The sequence below is a fragment of the Formica exsecta genome, unplaced genomic scaffold, assembly GCF_003651465.1.
Source record: "Formica exsecta isolate Colony F162 unplaced genomic scaffold, ASM365146v1 scaffold500, whole genome shotgun sequence".
Classification (NCBI taxonomy): domain Eukaryota; kingdom Metazoa; phylum Arthropoda; class Insecta; order Hymenoptera; family Formicidae; genus Formica; species Formica exsecta.
Genome location: NW_021852243.1, coordinates 328,023 through 352,307, shown reverse-complemented (window position 1 = coordinate 352,307; position 24,285 = coordinate 328,023). Strand labels below are relative to the sequence as shown.

General features: G+C 40.6%; 1 protein-coding gene across 3 annotated transcripts in view; it reads right to left on the bottom strand.

The window, feature by feature from the left end:
- Positions 1–13,760: 13,760 nt before the first annotated feature.
- The window catches only part of LOC115241539 (histone acetyltransferase KAT7), a 36,793-nt gene continuing 26,268 nt past the window's right edge, over positions 13,761–24,285 (bottom strand). For 2 of the 3 annotated variants that reach the window (XM_029817317.1, XM_029817319.1), the window contains exons 11-13: positions 20,726–20,872; positions 19,456–19,562; positions 13,761–18,571 (exon numbers count right to left, since the gene is read on the bottom strand). In XM_029817317.1, coding sequence (XP_029673177.1) covers positions 18,449–18,571; positions 19,456–19,562; positions 20,726–20,872 — 377 coding nt within the window. In that variant the 3' untranslated portion in view covers positions 13,761–18,448. Of the gene's footprint in view, positions 18,572–19,455; positions 19,563–20,725; positions 20,873–24,285 lie in introns of those variants that run through there. The other variant, XM_029817321.1, reaches the window with a different exon arrangement.

Here is a 24,285-nt window from a genome sequence, read left to right as displayed (position 1 = left end):
GTCACCATCCCCCCCCTCCCTCCCACCGAGCCGGTTTGGCGTAGACGTCCTTGAAATTCGTGAGATCGGAGAACAATCGGCCATGGGCCGTGCGATTCACTGGCGCCGCAACCGTATTCTCTCCACCATCGTCGCCGCCGTCTCCCCTCCCTTCCTTCCTCTCATCCTTCCATCCTCCCATCCTCCCATCATGGAGCGGAGACGGCATGGTTCGTTTAGGGAGAACCCCACTACCAACACCGTCGTCCATCTGTGAATATCGTTTGAGGCCTCCTTCGCCGCCGTTCCTCCGCGCGCGCCTTCATTCCGCGCTACCGATGTGTGTCGGGCCTTGCCTTGTCGGCCGTCAAGGGCAGTTTAGTTCAGTGTCGGGTAAACGGGGGTCAGGCACGTAGACGAAAAGTTTCAAGGGCAGACGAACAAGAGAGGAGAATCCCTCTGTTCTGCCGTCGCGTAAATCCCGGCTCGTCTGTCTACGTTGAACATGGAACGCGACGTTTCGTCCGCGCGCGTGTCGGACTAGGGGGATTTTATATCGCGAATTTATTTGCGTATTTTGCCGCTTCGATCAGCTGGAAGTTTCGGGTTTTACGAAACGTTAGCGTCGCGTTTTATCTAGCGTTGTGCCTTCGAGAAACTTTGAGGTAGGTTCGGTTGAAGGCCCGTGTGAGAAAAAGATAACTGAAAAGAAAAGATTTTATTTTTAAATATATACATACATATATTTATTTATTTAACGTGTGTGTGTGTGTGTGTATGTGTGTGTGTATGCCGAACAGATAAATATGTTCTATTATTCTTCGAGATATTTTTCTAAAAGTTGTGTACATATAAAAAAAATCGTTCCTCTCTCAATGTGTACATAATATATTTTGTATAATACATTACTCTATTCCGTAGGTCCCTGTGCGTGTGTAATCTCGCGATATTATTATAAAAATCGAATCAAGGCAGTAATTTCATTTATTCGATATTTCATATTAATATTCGAGAGTTGGATGAAATAGGAGATTAAAGAAGAAGAGGAGCCCCGTTCGCTCATATCAAAAATCGCGAACGTGACGTGACATGACGGATTATTTGGACTCTGCGGCTTTCGCGAATCTCGTTATCTTTTCACGTGATAGCCATTTTCGAAGAATATCATTTGTTCTCGCGACGCTGACGATCATTCTATTTTCACAGCGCGACCAAGAGATACGGATTTTCGCGCCTACGTGCTCGCTAAGTTCCGTAAGTGGATAACTTGTTTTTCACTGTAATTCTCCGGGAACGCGAGAGTTGGAACGATAAACTCTCGACCAATGTCGTTACCTTGATTAAAACTTAATTCGATTTCCCTTTGTCACGTTCCCAGCGATATCTCAGTCTTCTTGCTTTTTACCGATGTTAAATTCAAGGTAGATGGAAACGATGGAAACCTCGTTCACGCGCGCGAGACTTGTGTGATAAACTATAAAAATCATTATACAAGAAGGTCGCGTGTCTCATTCTCTTTAATTATTAATTTAATACGAATAATCTTCGAAAACAAGGTGTTAAAGACGTTAATAGCTTTATTAGACCGTTACTTTTTTATACTGTCATATATAGTACATAATACAGAAAATTTACATGCTACAAAATTATAGAAACCTCGATATTCGATACTGAACGGGTTGATTTCATATAAAGGCTCCGCAGCGTTTTTAATTTAACGAGACGCGTTAATTTGAGCGTTAAGCGCATCATGTACGCGTCGGATCGCGGATGACAAGTATGGAGTCATCGGGCAAGCTTTCGCTCATGTGACTATATTATATCTTGTCGTTTACTAAAGCTTGGCTCCATTTTTTCCTAAAGACCTTTTTTTCCTCAGCGACCATTTTGTACACGTGCCGCGCCAGATGCATATTCTCGGTGATGTCGAGCGCTAATGAAGCGCAAACGGGCGATATTGCGATCCGTTGCGTCCGATTTGCATAGAAATAAGCGAACGACGTGATATGCAATTCTCTTTCTCTCTCACTTTTTCTTTTCTCTTTTTTTATCTCTGTGCAAATTGTTCGCTCTCTATTCGTTCGCATCTTATTCTTTCTCGACACGGCGGAATTTTGATTACGAAAATCTAATCTGTCGACTATCGAGAGATTAAAGAAATGTCGGGGAGTCTCGAGCAGAAACGTGCAACGGAAACTATACGTTACGAGAATCTCTCTTTATTTGAGCAAATCAACTATATCAATTCTCGAGATGAAAGTTTCGCAGCTCCGTTTTCGGGACACCGCGTATATCGTTACCTCGGGCGAACCGCAGCTTCGAAATCATTGTCTGAACTTGACTTTTGCGATCCCCTTGAGCAGTCTCCGACGAGTTTGCGGAGATTCCGTCGAGAGAGCGGGAGAGAGAGGGATGTATATATAGGGAGGGAGCTGAGAAGGGTAGCGTTAGCGGGAAGAGGGGTTGGTTATATTTAGATGTCCGCCAGCTCTTTTTCCGTTTCTTTCTTTTCTCGTACCGTTCTGAGAATACATTTATGGCTGGCAATATGCGCGTATCAAAGTTTTGCGAAAAAAATATCGCGTATCGCTTGGGAAAAGTCGCGTATAACATATTTCGAGATAACGCGTTCCTCTCGTGTCTGAAGTAAATTATTAAAAATTCCATTCGTATCATACTATATTCAATTATATAAACTTGACAAAAAAGAAAAATAGCAAAATATATATTTTACTTGTATGTTGATCAAGTGTAAAACTTGTCCTCGGTTTCGCAGGATTCTCGCAGTCTCTCATAATCTACAACGAAATTGTCATAATTGTCAAATTCGATTCAACGTATGTATCGCGATCTTTACAAAATTGCATCCAACGAGCTTCATTCGTGTATAAGATACACCCTATATTATTTGCAGGCACATTGCTGATCTCGATCGCGATATATATTTAATCGCGCGGAAGTGCATTAAAGCTTGTGAAAAACCTAACGTGATTTTATCTATGGATTTTATCGCGAGAATTCCTCCGCACGTTTTTCTCCAGATAGATCGGATAGATATAGTTATGATGTTGCGGCGCGATACGTTTGCCGGAAATCTTACGCGAATTTATGGCCGCGCGTGTTTATCAGTCGGACGATTGGATTTACGGAAATCTGATTTTAACACACTCTCACATGTATGTGTACAGCCGTCAACGATTGATATCGATATATCGAGGGAATGATTCACCCGATACGTTGCCTTCGCGATATGTTTTCTAGTAAACTGAATTATAAATTGCGAACAGAGTACGCGAGTGAAAAATGCATGTAGCTCATGTAAGCGATTCACTTATATTCTCCGCGCAACAACACGCATCCGTATTGCATATTTGAACTCAAGCTCGAAGATAAATTACGCATTAATCGTCCGCTTCACAAGTAGCACTTAACAGTTGTAGCAATTGCATTTAACCGCCTCGCCGCCGCGTTGCAACTGCGCTTAAACGGCAATTGACACTTAAACTATCGATGTTTCGATTGTTAAAATTTATGAGCTCTCACGGTGTCGTTATCGCACCATCATTTTCCATCCAGCTCGACCGAGGAAATATTATAGTACACACCCGGGAGAAATTTAAACGCTCCGAAATGTATTATTAAACGGTATTGATTTAATTATATACATGTGTACGTTATATCGGGTGTATACGTTCGTCTCGCGAATCATTCTACATCTTTTTATGATTGTCTTTCGCGGATTTATTACCCCACAGTATATATAAAATCTGGATTATATGTAATATGTATGGAGTGACCCGGAGAAATAGCGAGCTTCGAACTTCGCTCCCCAGTTTACGAGTATTCACGAGTCTACCAACGTACTTCTACCATGTTGTACCAGCCCGCATTGCGGTGACCTAAAAATAAGAAGGCGATGCCGCATGCTCTGGGGCCGGTTGATTTCCTGCCAATTTCACACTCACCCGTGCGCCCGTTCCCGAAGGAACAATATGGCTATTTCTCGGCGCGAGTCATTGTACTACAATCACTTGCTTAGAATCATTCTAATCGAATATAGATTTTGGCGAGTAAAAACTATTGTAATGAAAGATCTCTGTTATTCGCGCGAAGAACCCCGTGTTGTTACATCGATAAAAGTCATCGATGCTCAGTGAACTTGCATTCTCCTATAAAATCGAGATAATAGGCACAGATTGTAGTGTCGCGAGTGCAAAATAAATTGGTGATTAATAAAAAAGAAATATATGTGTATTCTACAAAGTGCAAAGCTATACGCAACATTGTTTCAGCGAATCGAGTAATTCGCATCGATTCGACGAAAGCTTCAATGAATCGTCTATATATCCGTATGCTATTTTTAGTCGATTCTTCGAATCCTCATTCCGACATCGGATCGTCTGGATGCTCTCTTCATCCAGACAAGCGCCATTAATATACGCGTCGCCTCTCACCAGATGCCATCAGCAAATGAATCACAATTATGGCTCGAGTGTTTTCTTCGATGGAACCATCGAGGGACCGACCGTCACGGACGGACGTTATTATTGTTGCACATGCAAGAGGTGGTCGCGCGATCTCCTCCTCCACGGAATCTTGACTCATCTATCGCACTCGCAGCGGAAGTTTCTTAATGGCCGTTACACGCGGCTACGCTCTCGTCCCACCTTCACGTGGCCCCGCCATCGTCGTCGCGACTTCCGCCGTGGACGACGAACGTGCCAATGCATTTTTCATCGCGTGGTCCCTATAGAGAGCTATTTCTATAGATGGGAGCGTCAATAAATTCCTTGGACGGTCCGCTGAAAGACCGAGGTGCAACGGACTCGGTTACAATTTATTGCGATTCATCGTGGAAAGAAAGTAACTTTTCGTTCTGTATATTAATAGTTTATTCGAAAGATTAATAATTTTATTAAATATATTCCAAGCAGTGAAATGCTTTCTGCGATTCGTGAATTCGTGTAGTATTTTTTATCAAAAATATAGAAAAATTATAGTTTTCTTTTCATAAACATTAAGTTGCCAAGATTATTAAATTCATATTCCGTATTTATTATGGTTAGCGAAATTATAGTGTTGAAGAAGAGATATCTTAGACACTTCTCTATCCTGTTCGTGAATTGTGCTTATTTTACTAAGGCATCAAGAAGGCAACTACTTCAACGGAACGGTAATAATAATCTCTCACACGCTGTATTTTTAAAAGATATATATATATATATATATTTTTTTTTTTTCATAATTTTTCAATCAGAATAGATCGAAATGTGAATATAAACCCTCATTTTTTTTAATCCTGCGAACGGTATATCGTGCGCCGCCCAAATGAAAGAATAAAATCCCGTCGTATGCGAAAAAAAAAAGGAGATTGCGATCGAATTATCGAACGAAACGCGTTTCGACTTTCAAGGAGAACGCTCTCATCGATGAACGATTAATAGGTGTGTAAATATCTGGCGATAACGGTATGCGGTAATTACGATAAGCGGCTTCCCTCCGCATGATTTACCGGTCGCTTTAATGACGGCCAAGGACACGATGGTCGAAGGAGGAATATCTACGAAGGGCCTATCTTGGATCGATTCGCTTTGAGCAATAGTTATGATTCGGTACTGAGTGGTACGGGAAGTAATCGCATCGGAAAACGCGAAGCACGTGTCTTTATTTATTCAACGAAACCGCGTTATAAAGGTGAAGGTGGAGTGAGTGTATAATGACGACGAATGTATATATATAACTCACAAGTCTATTGATCAATCGTTAACAACTCAAAGTAATTTCACTGATTCGCGCGTACATACGTAGCGAAGAAAGACTAAGAGAGATGTATAATATGTGAATCACGTGACTAGGGCACATTATGATTAATATATATATAACGTGATGATTGAACAATGTTAAAGGGCAGTAGCCGGATGTTATCGCGTTCGTTGACAGTTGAAGCTTATCCCGAATTCTCGCTGAATCATTTTCGCGATTTTTTTTATCGAGAAAATATTTCAATAGAACGGCAAGGAATACGCATACAAGAGGAAAATATTTATTCGAGATAATTATGTGCAATCTACATTATTTACGAGTACGTGAATAATTCTAATGACTAACGGTATCGGTTTCATGAATCATAAGAGATTATTCATAGTAAGACAATGACTGTCTGGTTTCTTTCTTTGTTAAACGCAAGGATCGCGCGTTTGTCAATGGCAATGTCAGCGACACAAAAAACGACGTACGCTATAATTACAAGAAACAGCCTTTTTTGAGAAAAGTTAGACAATTTCCTCTCATATTCTCCCCTTCCTCCTAAGCATTATTTATTCCGCGAGATACTCTGATATGTGTCTGCGTCAGATGATCTCACGGAAATTACGTTTCTCATTTTTCTTTTCTCATTCTTTTCGTTATCTCTGCTCCAACGCATCCGTAACGACATTATATGTGATTTTATCCTATGAATATTCGAGAAACGTACATCATGTCGTTTGAAATTAAAATAGTGAGTATAGACTAATGTCTTAATAGATAATACAGTAGATAGTAGCAATAGATAATTAGTCGCATTTAATGCATTCAGTCGCAGTGGACATTGAAAATTGTCTGTGTCAATGTCTGCCTCGTTATCAATCGCCTCATGTACGTGTGTGTATGAATCTTTAAAAGAGATTGTGCTATTAAGATACCGAGATGTGCACATCAACTGTTTGCTTTTTTCCTTGCTTTCAACTTGCATTCCTGATAATTGACAGATTTTATTTACATTCTGACACTTATATATTTAGGAAATAGAGTAAATTTATATTTAATTTTTAAATCTATGTAATTAAATGCATGCACATATTACTTTCATTTAGTTTAAAATATTTTTTATAGTAGAATTTGTTACACAAAGACCAAAAAGAAGATGCGATTATATCGTTGCGTTTGACATATTTCCCTTGTGAAAGCTTTATATCTTTATTCTGTAGATAAATTCTATGTCGTACGGTAGTATCTCTCTTACAACGTTAGTGATGTAATACACAGATGGTTCTATGTCACGGCGTTGTAAATGTGGCGCCATTGGTGCAGTCTCTCTCTCGGAGTATTAAATTTCCAGCTGCGCCTATCTTACATAAAGCCACGTGCTCGTGCTCGGGTCCTTTTTTCCTCTTGTTTTTTTTTGCGCCAGCGGGTTTATTTATTGTGTCACACATGCGTTATCGTTAACCGAAACACTCGTGTATCTCTAGGAGATTTGGCCGCGAGGTGTGCAATAGATATCGCGCGGCATCGAACAATTACATCGCGGGAAAAGCAATCGCGTCGATAAATATTACATATGTATTTACGAAAGACGGAATCGAGTTATGTCACCGCGATGATATCGATAAATGCAGAAAATCGCCACATAAGCGTGGCCGCATTTCACACGTTTGTCCAACATAATATCGACAAATAATGCCTCGTGTGATCTTCTCATGTGATTACTTTGCAAAAAATTACAAAGAAAAAATAATGTTTAATAGATATCGGAAATAACGAACGATAAAAAGACTATTTAGAGTTTACTATTTTTCTTTTCAAGCTTCTGGAAAAAAAAAAAAAAAAAAAAAAAAAAATTAATTCAGGGACTGGTATCGTCCGCTTTTGTGCACTTACAGGAATATGTTAAATCAGATGATACTTTGTGACGCTAATATCTCCCGACGATCCCGAGAAATAGAATATGTGCTTTTCTGATTCAGGCCGTGAGTGACGCGAATTTATGAATTTTACGTTTCTGCCAAAGGTGAATCACCACGTGGCGTTATATGCGAATTATTCTAGCGACGTTGGAGCGAATGAAATTCGCACTTTGAACAGATAAGGCGACGATAATGAGCTTGACAAATGAAAAACAAATGCCGTCGACGTTAACCTATATTTAAAATGGCATATAAAAGCCTCTAATTATTGTCATATGAGATTTATATACATCGCCGATAAATCTGAAATTATTATATACATATATAAAGTTTATTACATATTCTATTATTTGTTTTTTTTGAGAGAGAAATAACGTCGACATAAAATCGCATAATAACGTGAGCAATCTATATTTTATCATATGTATATAACAGCTTGAATTTGCGTGATCAGCGTTACATTATGAGGAATCACCGACTTGTTTTCTCTTTTGTAATGATTCCAATAATTATCGGCCATTTTCGTTTTTATCGCCACCATATACCGGATATATCGTACATCGCTCAATTACCTGCTGCTTCTTCGAACTGCGTGACTCTCTTTATATCCGGTCAGGCAGAGATAAATATAATATAACCCACAATGGAATATCATTTATCAGCAATAGCTAATAACGAATGAATTCACGTGTTGTGTTTGGCACGTCACTGGAATGATAAATAGTTTTCTCTTTCCGTCAACTGTAGTTTCTCGACAGATACGCGTAAAATAAATTAATGTCGAATACATAAAGTTGCAAAAACTGTTGATTATATATTTTTTGTTATCGAGAATTCTTTTACTCTTTGCCTTATTTGAAATAAGTACGTTTAAATACATATATGAAGTAGCGTGTGCACTTTGTTATCGCGCACGCTGATCAACCTCATTTACGTAATTTCGTGACGAGGAAACATTTTTGTACATACAACGCGTGTACGATGCGTCTTTTCTAAATTGGAGCAGGAGGTGGAGCTTTTAAGCGTTAGAATCAAAAGTTTTCGTTGAAAAAAAATTTCCGGCTTATCTAATCCCGTCTCGATCAGGAAATAAATCGTAAGATTGCGTCTCTTGAGATGTATGTACGCATATATATTGCGGATTATTTCTCGTGAAATGTCAGCGATTTATCGGCGATGCCGGAGAAAGTGGGTCGTTGCGACGTCATTTTTTCTTTTTTCCGTCTTTTTCAAGGTTGCTTCGTTCGGCATCGCGCAAGAGGTAATCGGCGGTGCCGATAATTGCTTAATAACACTTCTCTCCCTAGCGAGGCGAATTATAACGCGGCGTAAGCGTGATTTATCGATGGAAGCGGAGCGAGGAAAAAAAAAAAAGAGGAGGAGAGAAGGGAAGAGGAAGGGGCAGGAAAAAAGAGAAACGAAGCATTGCGTTTATGTCTCTCGAGAAACGGACATAAACGGCTCGAAAGAACTCGCGGATTCGCATTTTTCACAAACGAAACAACGCGAGACCGATTAGTCTAATAATTCTGACATAGAGTGTGTTAAATAAATTATAACCACACGACGGACGGTGAGATATGATTTATCGCGTGAGAAATGGTGAAGAGCACAAGGATTATATTTTGCAGAAGGAGTTGCGCGCGATCATTAACGATATAATCGTACCTTAAAGAGATTCACCGATAATTTGGTTATTATTATTGAAAATTATGTCTCTCATTGCCATCGTTATGCGCATTTATATATCTCGGTCGCTTTTATGCACGCGATTACATATCTCGTGTTTAGAATTAACGATAGATTATTTTATTTTGTGTTCGTCTTGCAGTTTATACACACTGACAAGAAAACTCGCTAAATAAGCATGAAACCGCTTGAAAACGTTAATCGGCGGTATATTATGCTTAAAACCAAAGTGATCATGTTACGTTCAATATTTTGACTCGGAGAAAATTTCGCATTCCTCATAAACTCGTAAACGGCACGCGTTATTCTTTACATCGAGATTTTTTAATTGAATTCTGCACGATATGTACCGGGAGAATTTTCTCTTAGGAATTCCGTCGCGTTAACGAAGCGTGTAAAAAATATCTGGAGAGACAACGAGAGCCAGCTTTCTAGACGTCGTAGAGGTGGAGATTGCTCGCGCACGCGGATATCCATCTCGCGAATATATCATTGAAAATCTCGTTACCTGACTGCGCGATGCAACATCTGCCGCGCGCGCACGCGTCCCGCTCGGTTTGATAAACGAGCAAAAGGTGAGTCGGGGACGCCGAGGTCCATTGTCGGGTCTCTTGCGGTACTTTCCAACGGATTCTCGCGTGGTTCCCCCGTCCCCCTGTCGCGTCTCGCCTCATCGGAGAACCTTTCCTTCGACGAATCGACAGAAATTTATCCGTCGATCGCACAGACGCGTCTTTTTTAACCTCTTTCTTTCTCTCTCTCTCTCTCTCTCTCTCTCTTGTCATCGGCAAGGAAATCGAGGGACCCGGCAACTGCTCTCTTTGGGACAGCATAACGTGTCACGTAAAAGCTCCGCCGATTTTCCTCCATGAATTATGCATGCGGTATTCTATAATATGTTCCGCGCGAGCGAGCAAATACATGTCAGAATGTTTCGAGTTGTTTGTCAGAGTACTTTTTATTAAATCGTTAAGATTGTATTCTGTAAATTGCTGGTGGGGTAAATAATGCATTTGTTTGGGATTAAGGTCAATTTCTTTATTTTACCGTGCGAGAGTTATAATTTTAAATACTACTGGAACATTCTCGAGCGAACGAGACTATTCTCTTTAAGCGAGCAAAAGAAAAAAAAGAGATAAAAACGCAAACTCGCGAGCGATCAACCGCATGCGAATGCGTGAATCGTTACGTTCGCACCGTTTATTATCATTTAATTGCCGAGTCTGCGCAAAGTCTGACATTCTACAAAGAATAGGATATATTATCGATCGTGGTAAAAAAAACACAATCCCACGTTATTTCAAGTGTTACAAGATGAAACTTTACGATATCGTATAAGCGAGTAACGAGTTCTTTTGTTAGCTTCAACGTCGTGCGACCATCGTTTGTACGAGAATCGATTCGGGAGCAGAAGAGACGAGCAAGAATCCTTCGCGGCTCCAATCACAGGATCATGGAGATCACGGACGAGATTCTGCGCTGCTGTGTGTGACCGACTGCTGATCTCCTTCATTCAAACGTATCGTTCGCGACACGCGTTACTCGGGTACTTTAGGCTGTGCCAATTTAAAAGTCAGTCAGGTACCTGAAGTAGCGCGCGCTGCGGAGAAACGAACCGCGCCTTTTCGAGGGGACAGGAAGAGAAAAAGCAGAAGTTTGAAGAGGGGGGAGGGGAGACGTGGGGAGAGATAGAGAAAGAAGAGCAGGGTCGGGGAAGAAGAGCGCGTGTGTGGAGGCTGCATGTTAATTGTACTTCATCAGGTGCTCTGGTGGATTCGATACCCGGCACCTGTTGGAGCGCAATTCATATGACTATGCCTTGCTACCTTATTATTCCCTCCCGCAAGCGTGAAGACCCGCGTCATCGAGGATAAGCAACGCGCGTGCGACTTACATCGTGTGCAATTGAAATCGTAATATATATATGTATAGACTTTGATCTTGTTCCTCTGTCTGTTCGAATAAAGTTACGCGCAAAAATGATATTGTATGTATAAGATGCTGTAAAATATAAAAAATAACACTCGATTAATTTAGTCTGTAAGATTTTTATTTTTTTGCAAATAGTTCGACAATACAAAAAGACCTTTACGTATCCGTCATCTGAAACGTTCCCGGAATATATCGTGGCGATCCTACGGCGTGATGTTTAATCGGTAAATAAAATTAGTGCTTCGTCGCTACGTGGTAGCTATTGCGTGATCGTTACTGCGGAAAGCTGTTAACTGCGTGTGTTTGTATCCAACGCAAAGGAGAGATAGAGCTCGTAGTCTGGTATCTCGTCGTCAACTAATGGGATAATGACGTTACATAGGGTCGCGTGGCCGGGCAGAGAGAAGAAGAAGAAGCGATAGAGAAAGAGACAGGGTGTGGGGGGAGGAGAGGAAGGAGTGTGTGATGAGAGAGGAAGGAGGAAGAAGGGAGAAAGGAGGTCGTATAACGCAATTATTCAGCTCCGTGCGTACATCGTCTTGGCGAAGGAATTCGAGGGCGACTAAAAGCGACCGATAGCGAGGCGACTCGTCGGGTTTCTTTTTACTCGGAGTTAATTAATAATAATCGGCAGCATAGGTGGATCGATGGAAAATGATATTTCAACGTGATGTTATATGCTTTTTCCTGCCCTGTCCTACCCTGTCCCCTCTCCACCCTTTCACGCTTGTACATAAAAATTATTTTCAGCCAAGGTTTTTGTTTTCGTTCTGATTAAAGATAGGAGAATTCATTTACTCGCGGACGGTAGGGCAGATGGTTCGTTAATCGCGGATCGTTTCAGAGCACGCACAGAGTCGGAGAGTTCTTTATGGAATATTTATCGCACGTGATTGCTTATTCCATCGTACTAAACGTCAAATGCGTGTTTCGCCTTGTAGTAAACATATGCCGGACCCTAATACATGTATACGAAATCATTAATCAGTCTGTTCGCCGGCTAATATAAACGTGATGACGTCAACTTTATAACGCCGACATATTCGTCAGTCTCGGACTCGATTTACATCTACATGACAGGATAATATCTGATGGAAATTCGAGTTCAACTCCCTTGGCATGCATTAATGACTCTTATTATCTTTCTTGTAAAGAGCGCGCCTTTGTAACTATTATAATTTCCACCAATGTGCTTTATCACTATAAACGTGATTAACTTAACCACAGTCTGTCTGTCGGTCTGTCTGCCTGTCTTACGATAGTGCTACCGCGAGAGATTGCTATTACTCAACTCCGAAAGAATCACGGGAATTAATAGCAGATCCGCGTAATTACCGGCTTAATTTCCTGGCGCTTGTAATTCCAGTCTATTTGACCACACCCAAGATATAATTGCGCCGCGCGGAGAAAATGAACTACTACCTCTCTTTGCAAATCCTTCGCGTAAGCGTCCTGATTTAAGCGCAGGTTACATTTCCAGCTGCTTACTCGACGTAATGAGAATAAAATTGAAAGAAAGAGCGGAAATATTTGTTATAAAAGTTTTTGAGACGAAAATCGAAGAAGCTCCTATATTTATGTCGCATTCGATATTGTTGAAATCAACCCTGGAATATTAGCGGGGATGAAGGAACGTTTCCAAAAGAATCTAAAATCGCCATATTTTTTGTGATTAGATTTTTTTAACTTGGAGTTACATGATACACATGTCTAAATTAAATTTTTCTTTAAATAAAGCGAATATAACGTATAAGCAATTACTGCTATTAGAATCGTATTGTACAGTTATAGGTTTCAGTCGCCCGCGTGCTTTTTATCCGTTACTCGAGGAGAGACGCTTCGAGGATTTTTCCGCTTTACTATTACGCTAATTGATCGACGGTTTTACGCCGTATACGTATGCTTGATGCTTGTTTTTTTTTTTTTTTTTTTTTTTTTTCGATAATGCGCTCGCCAGCGTGGCTATGCGCTTCGCCAGCATATTCATGAGAAAGGAGAATGAACGAGGAGAGAAAAAGGAAAGGAGGTAAATAAGAAAAAAAAAGAAAGGAAACGTACCGGTCTGCGCTCTCGCATGAGTTATAATCCCGAAGAAGGAGCATCTTCTGCTTCGAGAGAAATTTAAGTGGAATTACAAGTCAATCGAGCGGGCTTAATGAGCGCTTTAACGAGCGCTAAAAAGGGGGTACCTCGTATATCGACCGAACGGAATCGAACGTAACCCGGTGGGGTTAATACCCGTGGAAGAATTTCACTTCATACCCTTATCGCGCGCCTCGAGTCTCAGCTCGCATGCTAATTGCACGCTAATATCGTTCTGTGCGAGAGATTACGATGATACTATGGTTTTTACAAAGATTGTAATATTGCTCAGCACATACACGGAAAAAAAAGATTAGCAACAGGAGCTAACATATAGCTGTGATAGCTAAAATGTGTCCTTAAAATAAGGACAGCTAATACTGTTGCTGCCCAAGCTAAATGTATTAGCTATTTTTTTTTTTTTTTAGCTATTTTAACGCGTCGATGTTGTCAATGACAGCGTCGCAGAAACAATTAAACAATTGTGAATCGAAGATTCGCGCGCATACCCATAAACTTAGCTGCGCGTGCTAAATGTTTTAGCTATAAAGCATATTCCGCAATGTATGCGCATAGTAAGAAATTTAGGTACGGTTGCTATCTTTATAGCTGCTCGTGTTAATATACGCTTTCAATTTCAGCTAATAAATTTTCATGCCACAGTGAATGTTTTTTACCTATAATAACTAGTACTTAGCTATGACACTAAGGCGATAGCTCTTACAGCTAAGTTTGATTCAGCTACTGAAATTTAGCTGCTATTGTTAAGTCATTTTTTTGCGTGTAGTTTCATCTCGAAAAGTTAGATTTAGAGAGATTAAAATTATGTATTAAGGAATCCTTATCTCATACTTTTATTGCGCCGATTAGAAAGAATTAATTGCTGTCATCGAAGCTTACAAAACGCGAATATCACGAAAATTTCTGTCTGAATGATGACTCGGATGACTTCGGTCTTCGGTCACTGTACTAGTGGATGATTGTATAGTACACGAAAAAAATCTCTTCGACGCGCGGCTTGTCGCCAAAAACTACATCAACGTTCTACCAAAACGGCATAATTGCGATTTTATCTATTTTCTTTGTTTTTAAATATTTACATGTTGATTGTGTATATTTTAATCAATAAAATACTTTGACATAAATAATATTTTTTTTTTTTTTATTATGACAATCGAGATATCTTTGATTGCCATAGATTAGCAACCAAGTTTCTTTGCATGAAATTCTTTTACTTCTGATTAATTCTATCGCTTTCATTAGTATACACATATAATTTTATCGCGCCTATAAAAATGTTACATTTCAAAAATGTATATCTCTCGTGTAATAAATATATATTGTAATTTTTATTTTTGATTGACGCAATATACACACGATTCTTTGCATAATACATTCTTGGGTGAGACACAATTTTGTCTCTTGATGTAAAATACATAGAAAGACTCACCATCGCCGCATCAATTCCTTAAACGTCAATCGGGAGCATCATTTTCGATACTAATTATGTATCTTTATTGAAGTATATCGTCGTTTTATTGTTAATAATTATACAGAAAAATATAAAAAATGAAAAAAAATATATCTCGATTCATCGAAAGTGACGACACATCGGAAATGGATACGGGTTGATAGATTCATGTTGCACTTTATTGCATATATCACGATAAAATCTCGTGATACGCGGCGATGATACAACAACGATTACAAAAAGATATACACAACGCACATGCGTTTACATTCATCATTCAATATATTCATATTTTATATACAATCGAATATATAACATTCAAATCTCTTGCATTAACCCCCGACTGTCGAGCGAGGTCTTGATTATTATTTAACTGTCACGCATACCAAACTCGTTCGCAATTTAAAGATAAATCATCGTAACACACGTATGCGGGCCGAACGATGTATAAATCATCGGGTAGAAAAATATGTTGATCACACGATTAGTCGAGGGGGTTAATAGAAGCAGATCGAGCTAAATGTATCGATCACGAATCACGGAGATCGAAATCGACATTCGAACAAAAATAAACATTCTTTGCAAAAATATTAATTATCAACTACGATTCGACGAATTGATTCGTTTGTAGAGATGATTTCAGTTAATATTATATTGATTGTGAAATTGTGTGTAGAGATTCGCGAAAGCAATGTTTATGGTCGGGTTTCAATCTCTGTCAAACGATACATACTTTCAGCATTCACTTTACGTTTAGAGAGATACACGTTGCTTCGCTCGCGAGTTTCTCGCGATGTTTTCGATAGTTTGACACCGCGCGCGAGCGTAAGTTGAGCAAGTTTGCGAGCTACTCTACGCATTGTCTACGCCAGCATAGCTCGGGCCGAAATGATCAGTACAAACTGGAAAGTTGGACGTTATAGCGGGTTAAAGTGCACCGCGTACAAAGCTAACAAGTTACAAGAGTTTCGATAGTTCTGGAAAGTATTAATTGGAATCGGCGCGGCTCGTTACAAGAGGATCGAAATTGCGTTGCATGTATCGCGCGATAAAGAGATCTCGTGCATTAAAAAATAATATTAATAAATAGAAAGAATACAAAAAAATCTGTTTTCTCTTAATGTAGCTTAAATAATTTCTTAATAATTCGCAATCAACGATTATTTCTCGCGACGATTTCCAAAAGTGTCCGACAGGGTTATCAGAATTTCATTCCAGCCGCTGACCATGTTTGATCATTCAAATCGCTGGCAACTGGTATCATCATGTCCGGAGGCACAAAACATATTTAAATTGAAGTCGCGTTTGACCTTGAATCGATATTTTTTAAGTTATTTTCACGTTGTTCGATGTTGTCGTCGAGGCCGGTGGGCCTCTGCATCCTTGGCACATCTTTCTTTCTCTCTTTCTTGTTCTCTCTTTCTCTCTCTGTTCTGCAGCCAAGCATGTACCTTGGTAGACCGATCAATAACGTATCTCTCGTGTCTACGTCTTGCGGCCGCGATGCAGTATAGTCGAATGTATTTTAACGGCGAAATTATTCCCCAGGGTACGAATACTAAACGAGAAAATTTCCCGTTCGCTCCCTCGTTGCCATATTGACATTCAGTTACAAAGACAATTTAATGGCGAGTAATTAAACAACAAACCGCTTGAAATTCAGAATCGGCAAAAGCTTGAAGAATCGTACAACCTATGAGAAATTATTCTCTACCGCGAGGGATCGTACACGTTGAATCCATGACGTCATGCGTAGAATTCGCAAAGCCGAGATCTCTCACCGCAGAAAATATGTATTATTTTTTTCTTTCTTTTTTCCAGCAACATATAATATACGTTTGTCCATGATCCCTTTTCGCGACACGTGTCTTGTTCGCGACCGGGAATTTTCGCACGGGTGGTCCACCCGGTCCGGCGCATTCGACGCAATCTGATCGATGCGCCACCGGCGCGTTATAACGCGGCTCCGCCGTTATGCAACTTACTGCACCAACGAGGTTGCGCCAATGAGGGAGATGCCAAGGTCGATGCACCAACGAACTCTCGGCGCAGCTTCGACGCGGCAGCGAAGGAGCCGGCGGCTTATCGTCGCCGGTTCAGGGATATCTCTTGAGCGCGTACATAGGGTATCATTTAAGGGGGGAAACCAGTGTAACGGTGGCTATTTTAAGAACTTTTTTTTTCTAGTTAATAATTTTTTTTTTTTTTTTTTCATATCATGTTATTAACATCACAATGTACCTAATTTGAACTACTTTTCATGAAATTTTCGTTAAAAAATATTAATATTTATATCTACAATAGCCAATAGCGTAGTGGAGCAATGAAAGCTGATATTTTTTAACGAAAATTTCACAAAAAGTAGTCAATTCAAATTATGTACTTTGTGATGTTAATAACGTGATATGAAAAATAAAAACAATTATTTACGAGAAAAAAATCATTAAAAATAGTCACCGTTTAGTCCGTATCAGACTACGCATTGAAAATTGAGAGTGAAGATTGAAGATTGAAATTTGACCAATCAGGACAAAGAAATTTTAGTTCCTTTTGTTCTGATTAGTCAAATTCCAATCTTTAATCTTCAATCTGCAATTTTCAATGCGTAGTCTGATACGGGCTTTACACTGGTTCCCCCCTTAAGGGCAAACTCGCCTTTATGATGTAACCGATGTATTTCCACCCGCAATTCTACCGCCGCGAGCAATACTGTATTTTCACATTTCGTTACTATCCAAATAAATATATATTATAGATCGATACGCACAGGTTAAATTCAATCCGCTATTTACATATTCATTCGATATTCATATTTACACGCTCGAGAGCGAATCTTTCGCGTTACACATGATTCACATACTCTATATTAATTGAAAAATTATATCTCAGGCGTATTTAAAGTTTTATACTAAAATAGATTTTTTAAAATAAAATTCTTAAATAAAAGCTCTGTCGCACAACACACTAGATCGGGATTTACACAATAGTGCAAAAGTATTAACAATATGTCGCGAAAATGATATAAAATTGAAATATAAATGTCAACGAAGATAAGGCAGATGCAATAGAGGCGCTAAAAATATTGTAGTCTTCGCGCTTGCCCACCTTCATTCCAACGATAGAAAAAGAAATTCTTTCTTCAGCGCATTCCTTTTCTAACGCATTTAAAACTTTCCGCTCGCTAATTATTATATCAGACTTTCTTCTTCCTCTTCTTTCTTTTACGATCAACGACTCGTGCTTATAACATCAACATTGTAATGTAATCGACACTCTTAAATTGCGGACAAGTTTCCTCTCTCTCTTTCGCGAGGCGAGCTTTAACGGTATCGTCGATAGAATGTGATACTCACCCGTCGTTTCTTGGCGTGCTTCGGAATGAGGGAGTTCCTAGAAGGATTTTCACGGCTCTTACCGAGTGTTATGGGTGTGAAATCTGTCCGTGTCGGCTTATGTGGCTTCCCTACGTCGCGAGAAGGCCGAGGACGCGGCTGAATACGACGACGACGACGACGACAACGACAACGGGGACGACGGCAGGATCGACCGTGTCGTTCCAAGTCGTGCTACGAAGAGGGGAACGGAAGGGGGAAGAGAAGGTGGCGCACTTCCAAGCTTCTGGCGGGTCTTAGTTCGAGGCGGAGGGCGTCTTGGGTGGCTGGAAGGGGTTCCATTTCAGACACTCCGGATCGATCTCTTTGTAGACGGGACCCCGTCTTTTCACCCTGTCCTTGTAGTCGTCGATCACGTCCTGAAATTATTTCAACGATCCTTTTATCGCGGCAACCGCTCCGGGCGACGCGACGGCCTGCGCCGAGCATTTCGATGAAATCGACGAGGGGTGGTTGTAATATCGATGGCGAAGGGTGGAACACGGTCGAATTAGCCGAATGATAATTAGCCTCGCAATATGGTCGGACCATATCGGAAATACTGCTCGCTCGAAACGAACGGCGAACGATCACGAAATCGGATCATCCTCGTTACGTCATAATCACGTTAATCGGATAAGCCGCCTGATAATCGTGAGGAAGCCGTGGTCTGCGTGCAAGAGATTTTTTTTTTCTTTTATTATACCGACGAGACATCTGTTTCTCTTTATCTATCTTTGCGGTCTGATACAGGAGAAGGAAAGAGATACGGGATAAAATTCCCGCAAGACTCTGTCATCAAACTGATTATATTTATAGACGCGACGATAACGCGTGGAATTTTCAGCATTAATGTTATTCTGCCAGTTGAACGTCTCATGTTCGGCCAAAATGTATTTATTGACGCAAAAATAAAATTCTAGCATTAAAACTATATGCAATTGATGCACCGATCATGTATATATATAACATTTAAAAAAATATATTACATTCTTTGTATATTATTTCAACTTTTTTATATTATTGTCTATATATGCATTTATCCCGTATGATAAGTATGTATATAAATTTTCTAGATTTACGAATGACGTGTTGAGGCGATTCTCGACATTGTTATGTTTAAGTATTGCAAATTGTGATAAATCCTACGTGGTGACAAGCGCGTTCGCGAAAAAGAATAAACGCTACGCTCTCGTGAAACGAAGGGGAACTTTATACATATACATATATGCATGACAGGTTACAATAACAAAAGAGCGCCTACCTGTTTCTTCAGAATGATATGCTTGCCCTTCCAGTACTTCATCATACCAAGGGCCTGCAAAGTGCTGACAATGTCATACGAGTCGATGGCCATTTCCTTGCTGATATCTGTGTGAAAGAAGAATTATCGAGCTTGTCTCTCGTGTCAGTCAATAACGGTCTTTTTCCGCGATCCTCGTTGGAATTGAGAATTATTGTCGAGGGAAAAGCGTCTCGATGGGTCATAATACCCAATCTTATACAAGAAACTTGTTTCTCGTGACTAAGACTAACTAATAAAATGACGTGACTAACGGCAAAATACGCGATGAATAAAACATGGTAAATTTATTACTGATTGATATTTTTCGTGCGTGAAGCAACAAGAATAAACATCGTTAAAATGTAAAAAATCTACATAATTGGAAGAGAGATATTCTCTTCTTTCACTATCCTCTTTAATTATAGCCGCAAATCCGGTTCAAATTTAAAAAAATCTCTAGTTAAATATATATATTATATATTATATATTATATATTATATATATATTATACTTATATTTATATTTATTGTATCTCGAAATTCGTTTAATATTGAATCCATTTAACTCGATCGCTTCCGATAAAAACGATAATAAACTTAAATTAAGGTCTCTCTGCAGAATAGCAGTTGCGAAAATGCAAAAATGATAAATCATATATAATCTGCTGCGGTTCTCGACAGGGAGTAGAACGGTTTATCCTGCTCTTGTGGATACAATTATTCAACCGCTAAAACCAGTTACACGTTGGGAAAACTTGACCATCAGATCAATAACAATGCGATGTAAATCCCTCGCCGATGATTCCCTTTTCTCTCTCGAGACATAAAATCTAAAATAGAGTCTACAACATCGATCGAGGGTAGATTACTATATGCGTATGTGTTTCGTGTACATAAATTCTCTCGAGAAAAAATAAATTCTGATTGTGTGGAATAGCGAAAAACAGCGCGAGTCGGAAAAAAATCTGTCATAAATCTAACACACTATCGAGATATTTTTAAAGATCCTTTTTCGCAGGGAATTATGCAACGAATGTAAATTTTTGCACCGAGGAAAAGTTATACGGCTTTCAAAACCAAGCATTGCATTAGCGGTTCAAAGAGGTAGGTCTGCGAGTCTGTCGCATTAGCGCACTTTAATTTCGCGCATGAATATTTAAGTGCCGCTTCCCGGAGTGTCAAAAGTTCGTCGTTTCGACGGACTGACAACGACGGTTACGAGAGCTTCGCGTAGGACTCACTCCACTTACCTTTGACAGAGATTTCCTTGCCGCCGAAATTGCAGAGATACTGTAACAGTACGTCCTTCCAGTAGCTGCGGTACGAGATCAGACCGAGATCCGATAGCGGCTTCTCCGGCGAACCGATCTTCTTCTCGACCCTCGTCAGCAAGTAACCTGCTCAAGCGGATCGGAAAATTCAATTTTTATTTATACCCGCAGAATGTGGTTCGATCTTACGCGAATACCAATAAAAGTCGCGCATCGATTAGTAATAGCCATAAAAAGAAACATAAAAGTGATGTGAGAAATCTTTTATGTTGTTATTATAAAGGAAATTATATCTCGCTAATTTATAAAATTACTTGGACTGCGCAAAAAAAATGTTAATAAATGACGATATTAATTTTCAAATTATAACCGATTAAAACGGAAAGATTTCTGTGAATTTTCTAGGATGTATGTGTGCATAATCGGATAACAAAATCCTATTATACACTTTAATTCGAGCGCAGACAAGTGGCTGACCGGATCCGACAGAGGAACGGACCCGTCCGCTCCCGGTTGAACGTCCGTTCCGCCTCGTTTGCCCGAAATATTCTACGGCGAGGCATTAAAGAAAAATATATAGACAGACGAGGGGGAGAAGAACAAGTGGGAAAGAGGGGAGGGGTATCCCGAGGCCTTTCGTGCGGCCCGTCTGCCCGGTGAATCGGCGAAATCATCCGTTGCGCGCATCCGTCTACGTCAATGGAATTATCCGATGGACCGGTTAAAAACCCATTTTCAAGGATGGGGGAGAGGGACGACTTAAATGCCAGATCCAGATCTACCGCAACTCGGAGAGCGAATGGGAGAGATCAATAACGCGGGCCGCGTGCGTTTAAGTGCAATCGATAAGCGCTCTTATCAGCGAGCCGACGCAGGTCGAAATCCAAGAGCGGACAGAATTTTAATTCGGATCTTGATCGTTAAAAAAAATTTCAAAGGTTCCCGAGTTCGAATTTATAATGGAACGCGAGACTGGCGATTCTCATCATACATACGACAATTTGTGCGACGCGAATCTGAAAATTATCCATCTTCCTATCATGACGGAGAGAGAGAGAGAGAGAGAGAGAGAGAGAAAGAGAGAGAGAGAGGGATAGGGATCGTCGGTGAGTGACACGAGTCACCGAGAAATGAGAGACTGATCCGCGTAGGACTCGAGGCTGAAATACGTAAAAGTCAATCTCGCGACAGATAGCGTCGGGGATGAGATTTAATGGATTCCATATAACTGCACTTCGCATTATGTATAACCGATTCTGCTACGTCCCGGTATCGTGGACGACCACGGACGGATTCGCGAGGATATATGTCGGCGCACGTCGCCGTCGCATATCCGAAATTAAGCCGGCAAGTTCAAAAGCTCCTTCTTCATTAGTAAAGTACTCTCTCCCTGCCGTCTTTCGCCAATGGAATCTCGTCGTCCAGAAGACGTTTATTTAAAGTTCTCAATGCGCCGTTTTCGCGCGGCTAATGTATCAAAGAGTATACGAGCTAATTAAGTGTTAAGAGATTACCGGCACACAGTATTGGTCGACGGAGAGAGAGAGAGAGAGAGAGAGAGAGAGAAAGAAAGAGAACATTTTTGATTTATTTAATTTATTGTTCTATAAATTATAATCTGGGATCATACTTTATCCACAATTGTTTTTCGATGTTCAAAAATAAAAATTTTATTTTCTTGTAATTAGAGAGAATAGGAAAAAAAAAAGATATTTATAGTGCTAATATTCTTTTTTGTTAGAAAAATTATTAATACGCGATGTTTGATGTGTGTGTAGCGAAAATAAAATTTTATATTACAAGATTTCAGTGTCCCTTTCATTTTGTATTGTACGCGAAAAGCGGTATACCGTTTAATCTTTGCACGGAGAGTTTTCAAGGAGTTTTAATTCCTGACCCCAAATAAGCTCCAAGGCTTCCGTCTACGTGCATCTATTATGCATCTGTTATGCATGTGATCTCGCAGTCATCTCGCATTCGACGTTTTCCCGCGCGTGTAATCGCGCTTTTCGCGAAAGGCAAGAGAGTAGCCTCGCCCTTTTCATCCCCGTCACGGACAAGGACGGCAAGCGAAGAGACGTGTCCTCGCGAATATACCCGCACCGGGACACCGGCGGATCCTGCGTCCCCCGTTCCCGTTTTCGTTCCAGGGTGTTCCCGGTCGGCGAAGGGTTCAACGACCACATGCCGTTTCTCTCTCTCTCTCTCTCTCTCTTATGTTTCATGCCGCACCATCTCCTTCACTTTCGCGGACTGTGTATCTCCGTTGGCAGAGAGGACACTTCTACCCTGCTCTCTCTCCTCCCTCTACCCCTCCACAGACTGCCATTTCTCGTCGACGCTCCGCGGGTATTCACCGCCTCCCCCGCCATTTCTCCTTCTCACCACTGATTACTTTGGGAGGGTTGAACGCATTCATTACGCGTCCGTTCAGTTTGCAGACTTTCGGGATCGGCCTGCCGGCAAAGGGTGGAGCGGGAGGGGAGAAAGAGGGGCGAAAGAGAATCGACGAAGGGGAGGGAATTCGACGGTGGAAATTCGAGAAAGAGGAAAACGGTGACTGTCGCGAAGTGGGAGAAAGGAAGATGGATCGGCATAACAGAGGAAAGGGCGCCGGGGAGAGAAGGGAACGTCCCGGTCTCGGGCAGGGTCGGCTCGACGAAGGGTGCGGGGGCCAATGAGGGATTCGCGAACGGCGAAATTGGGTACCGTTGAGAACAGTTCGTTGCCTCGTCGGAATCACTGACAAAGAAGATTTACGACTTGTCGAGGATATTTGTCTTCGGCGAAGCTTAATGGAGCAAGTGGTCGGAGCAAAAATCAGGATGCCGTGCAATAACGTTAATAACGTTAATTTAACAGTAATATACAATTATCGTATAAGATGATCGTGAAACCAGAGAATTTTAACTCTTAACAAAATCGGCACCGAAAAAAAAACCAAGCAGAGATCCTATAATATTATTATTAACAAATTCAATTAAAAAAAAAAAAAAAAATATTTTTTTTCCTTTAAGGAAGTGTTTCTTTTCGATTAAGAAAATTTTATTCATATTTTTCTTCGTATTTCTAATCGATATAATTTTCATTTCGTTCCTCTTTAAAATATTTCTCTCCAGTTCGCCACTAAAGATTCACTTTTAACAATAAATTTGTTATTTTCAGGGTGAATGGAAAGAGTTAGGTCATGGGACCCATTCGTTCCGGTTCCACAAGATGTATTCATTCTATTGCAGTTAGGGGACAAATTCAACTTGTAATTTCTTTCGGTGACGTGGACGATTTGTCTTCGAGATGTCGCGCGGCAGTCTTAACAAACAGAGAAAAAGAAGGGGGGAAAAAAAATACAAACGCCCGAAAAAAAAAAAAAACACAGAGTCCGTTCGTCTGGCGGCGAGACGCGACGTGTATCCGCCCTTCGCCCTGACGAAGGCGAGAGATGCTGCACGCCGACCCTGCCCAGTCGCAGCAATGTTGCGGCGGTAACCCCTCCGTCCCGATCCCCCCATATCCCCCCTCCCCTAGCCATCGTAACTGGA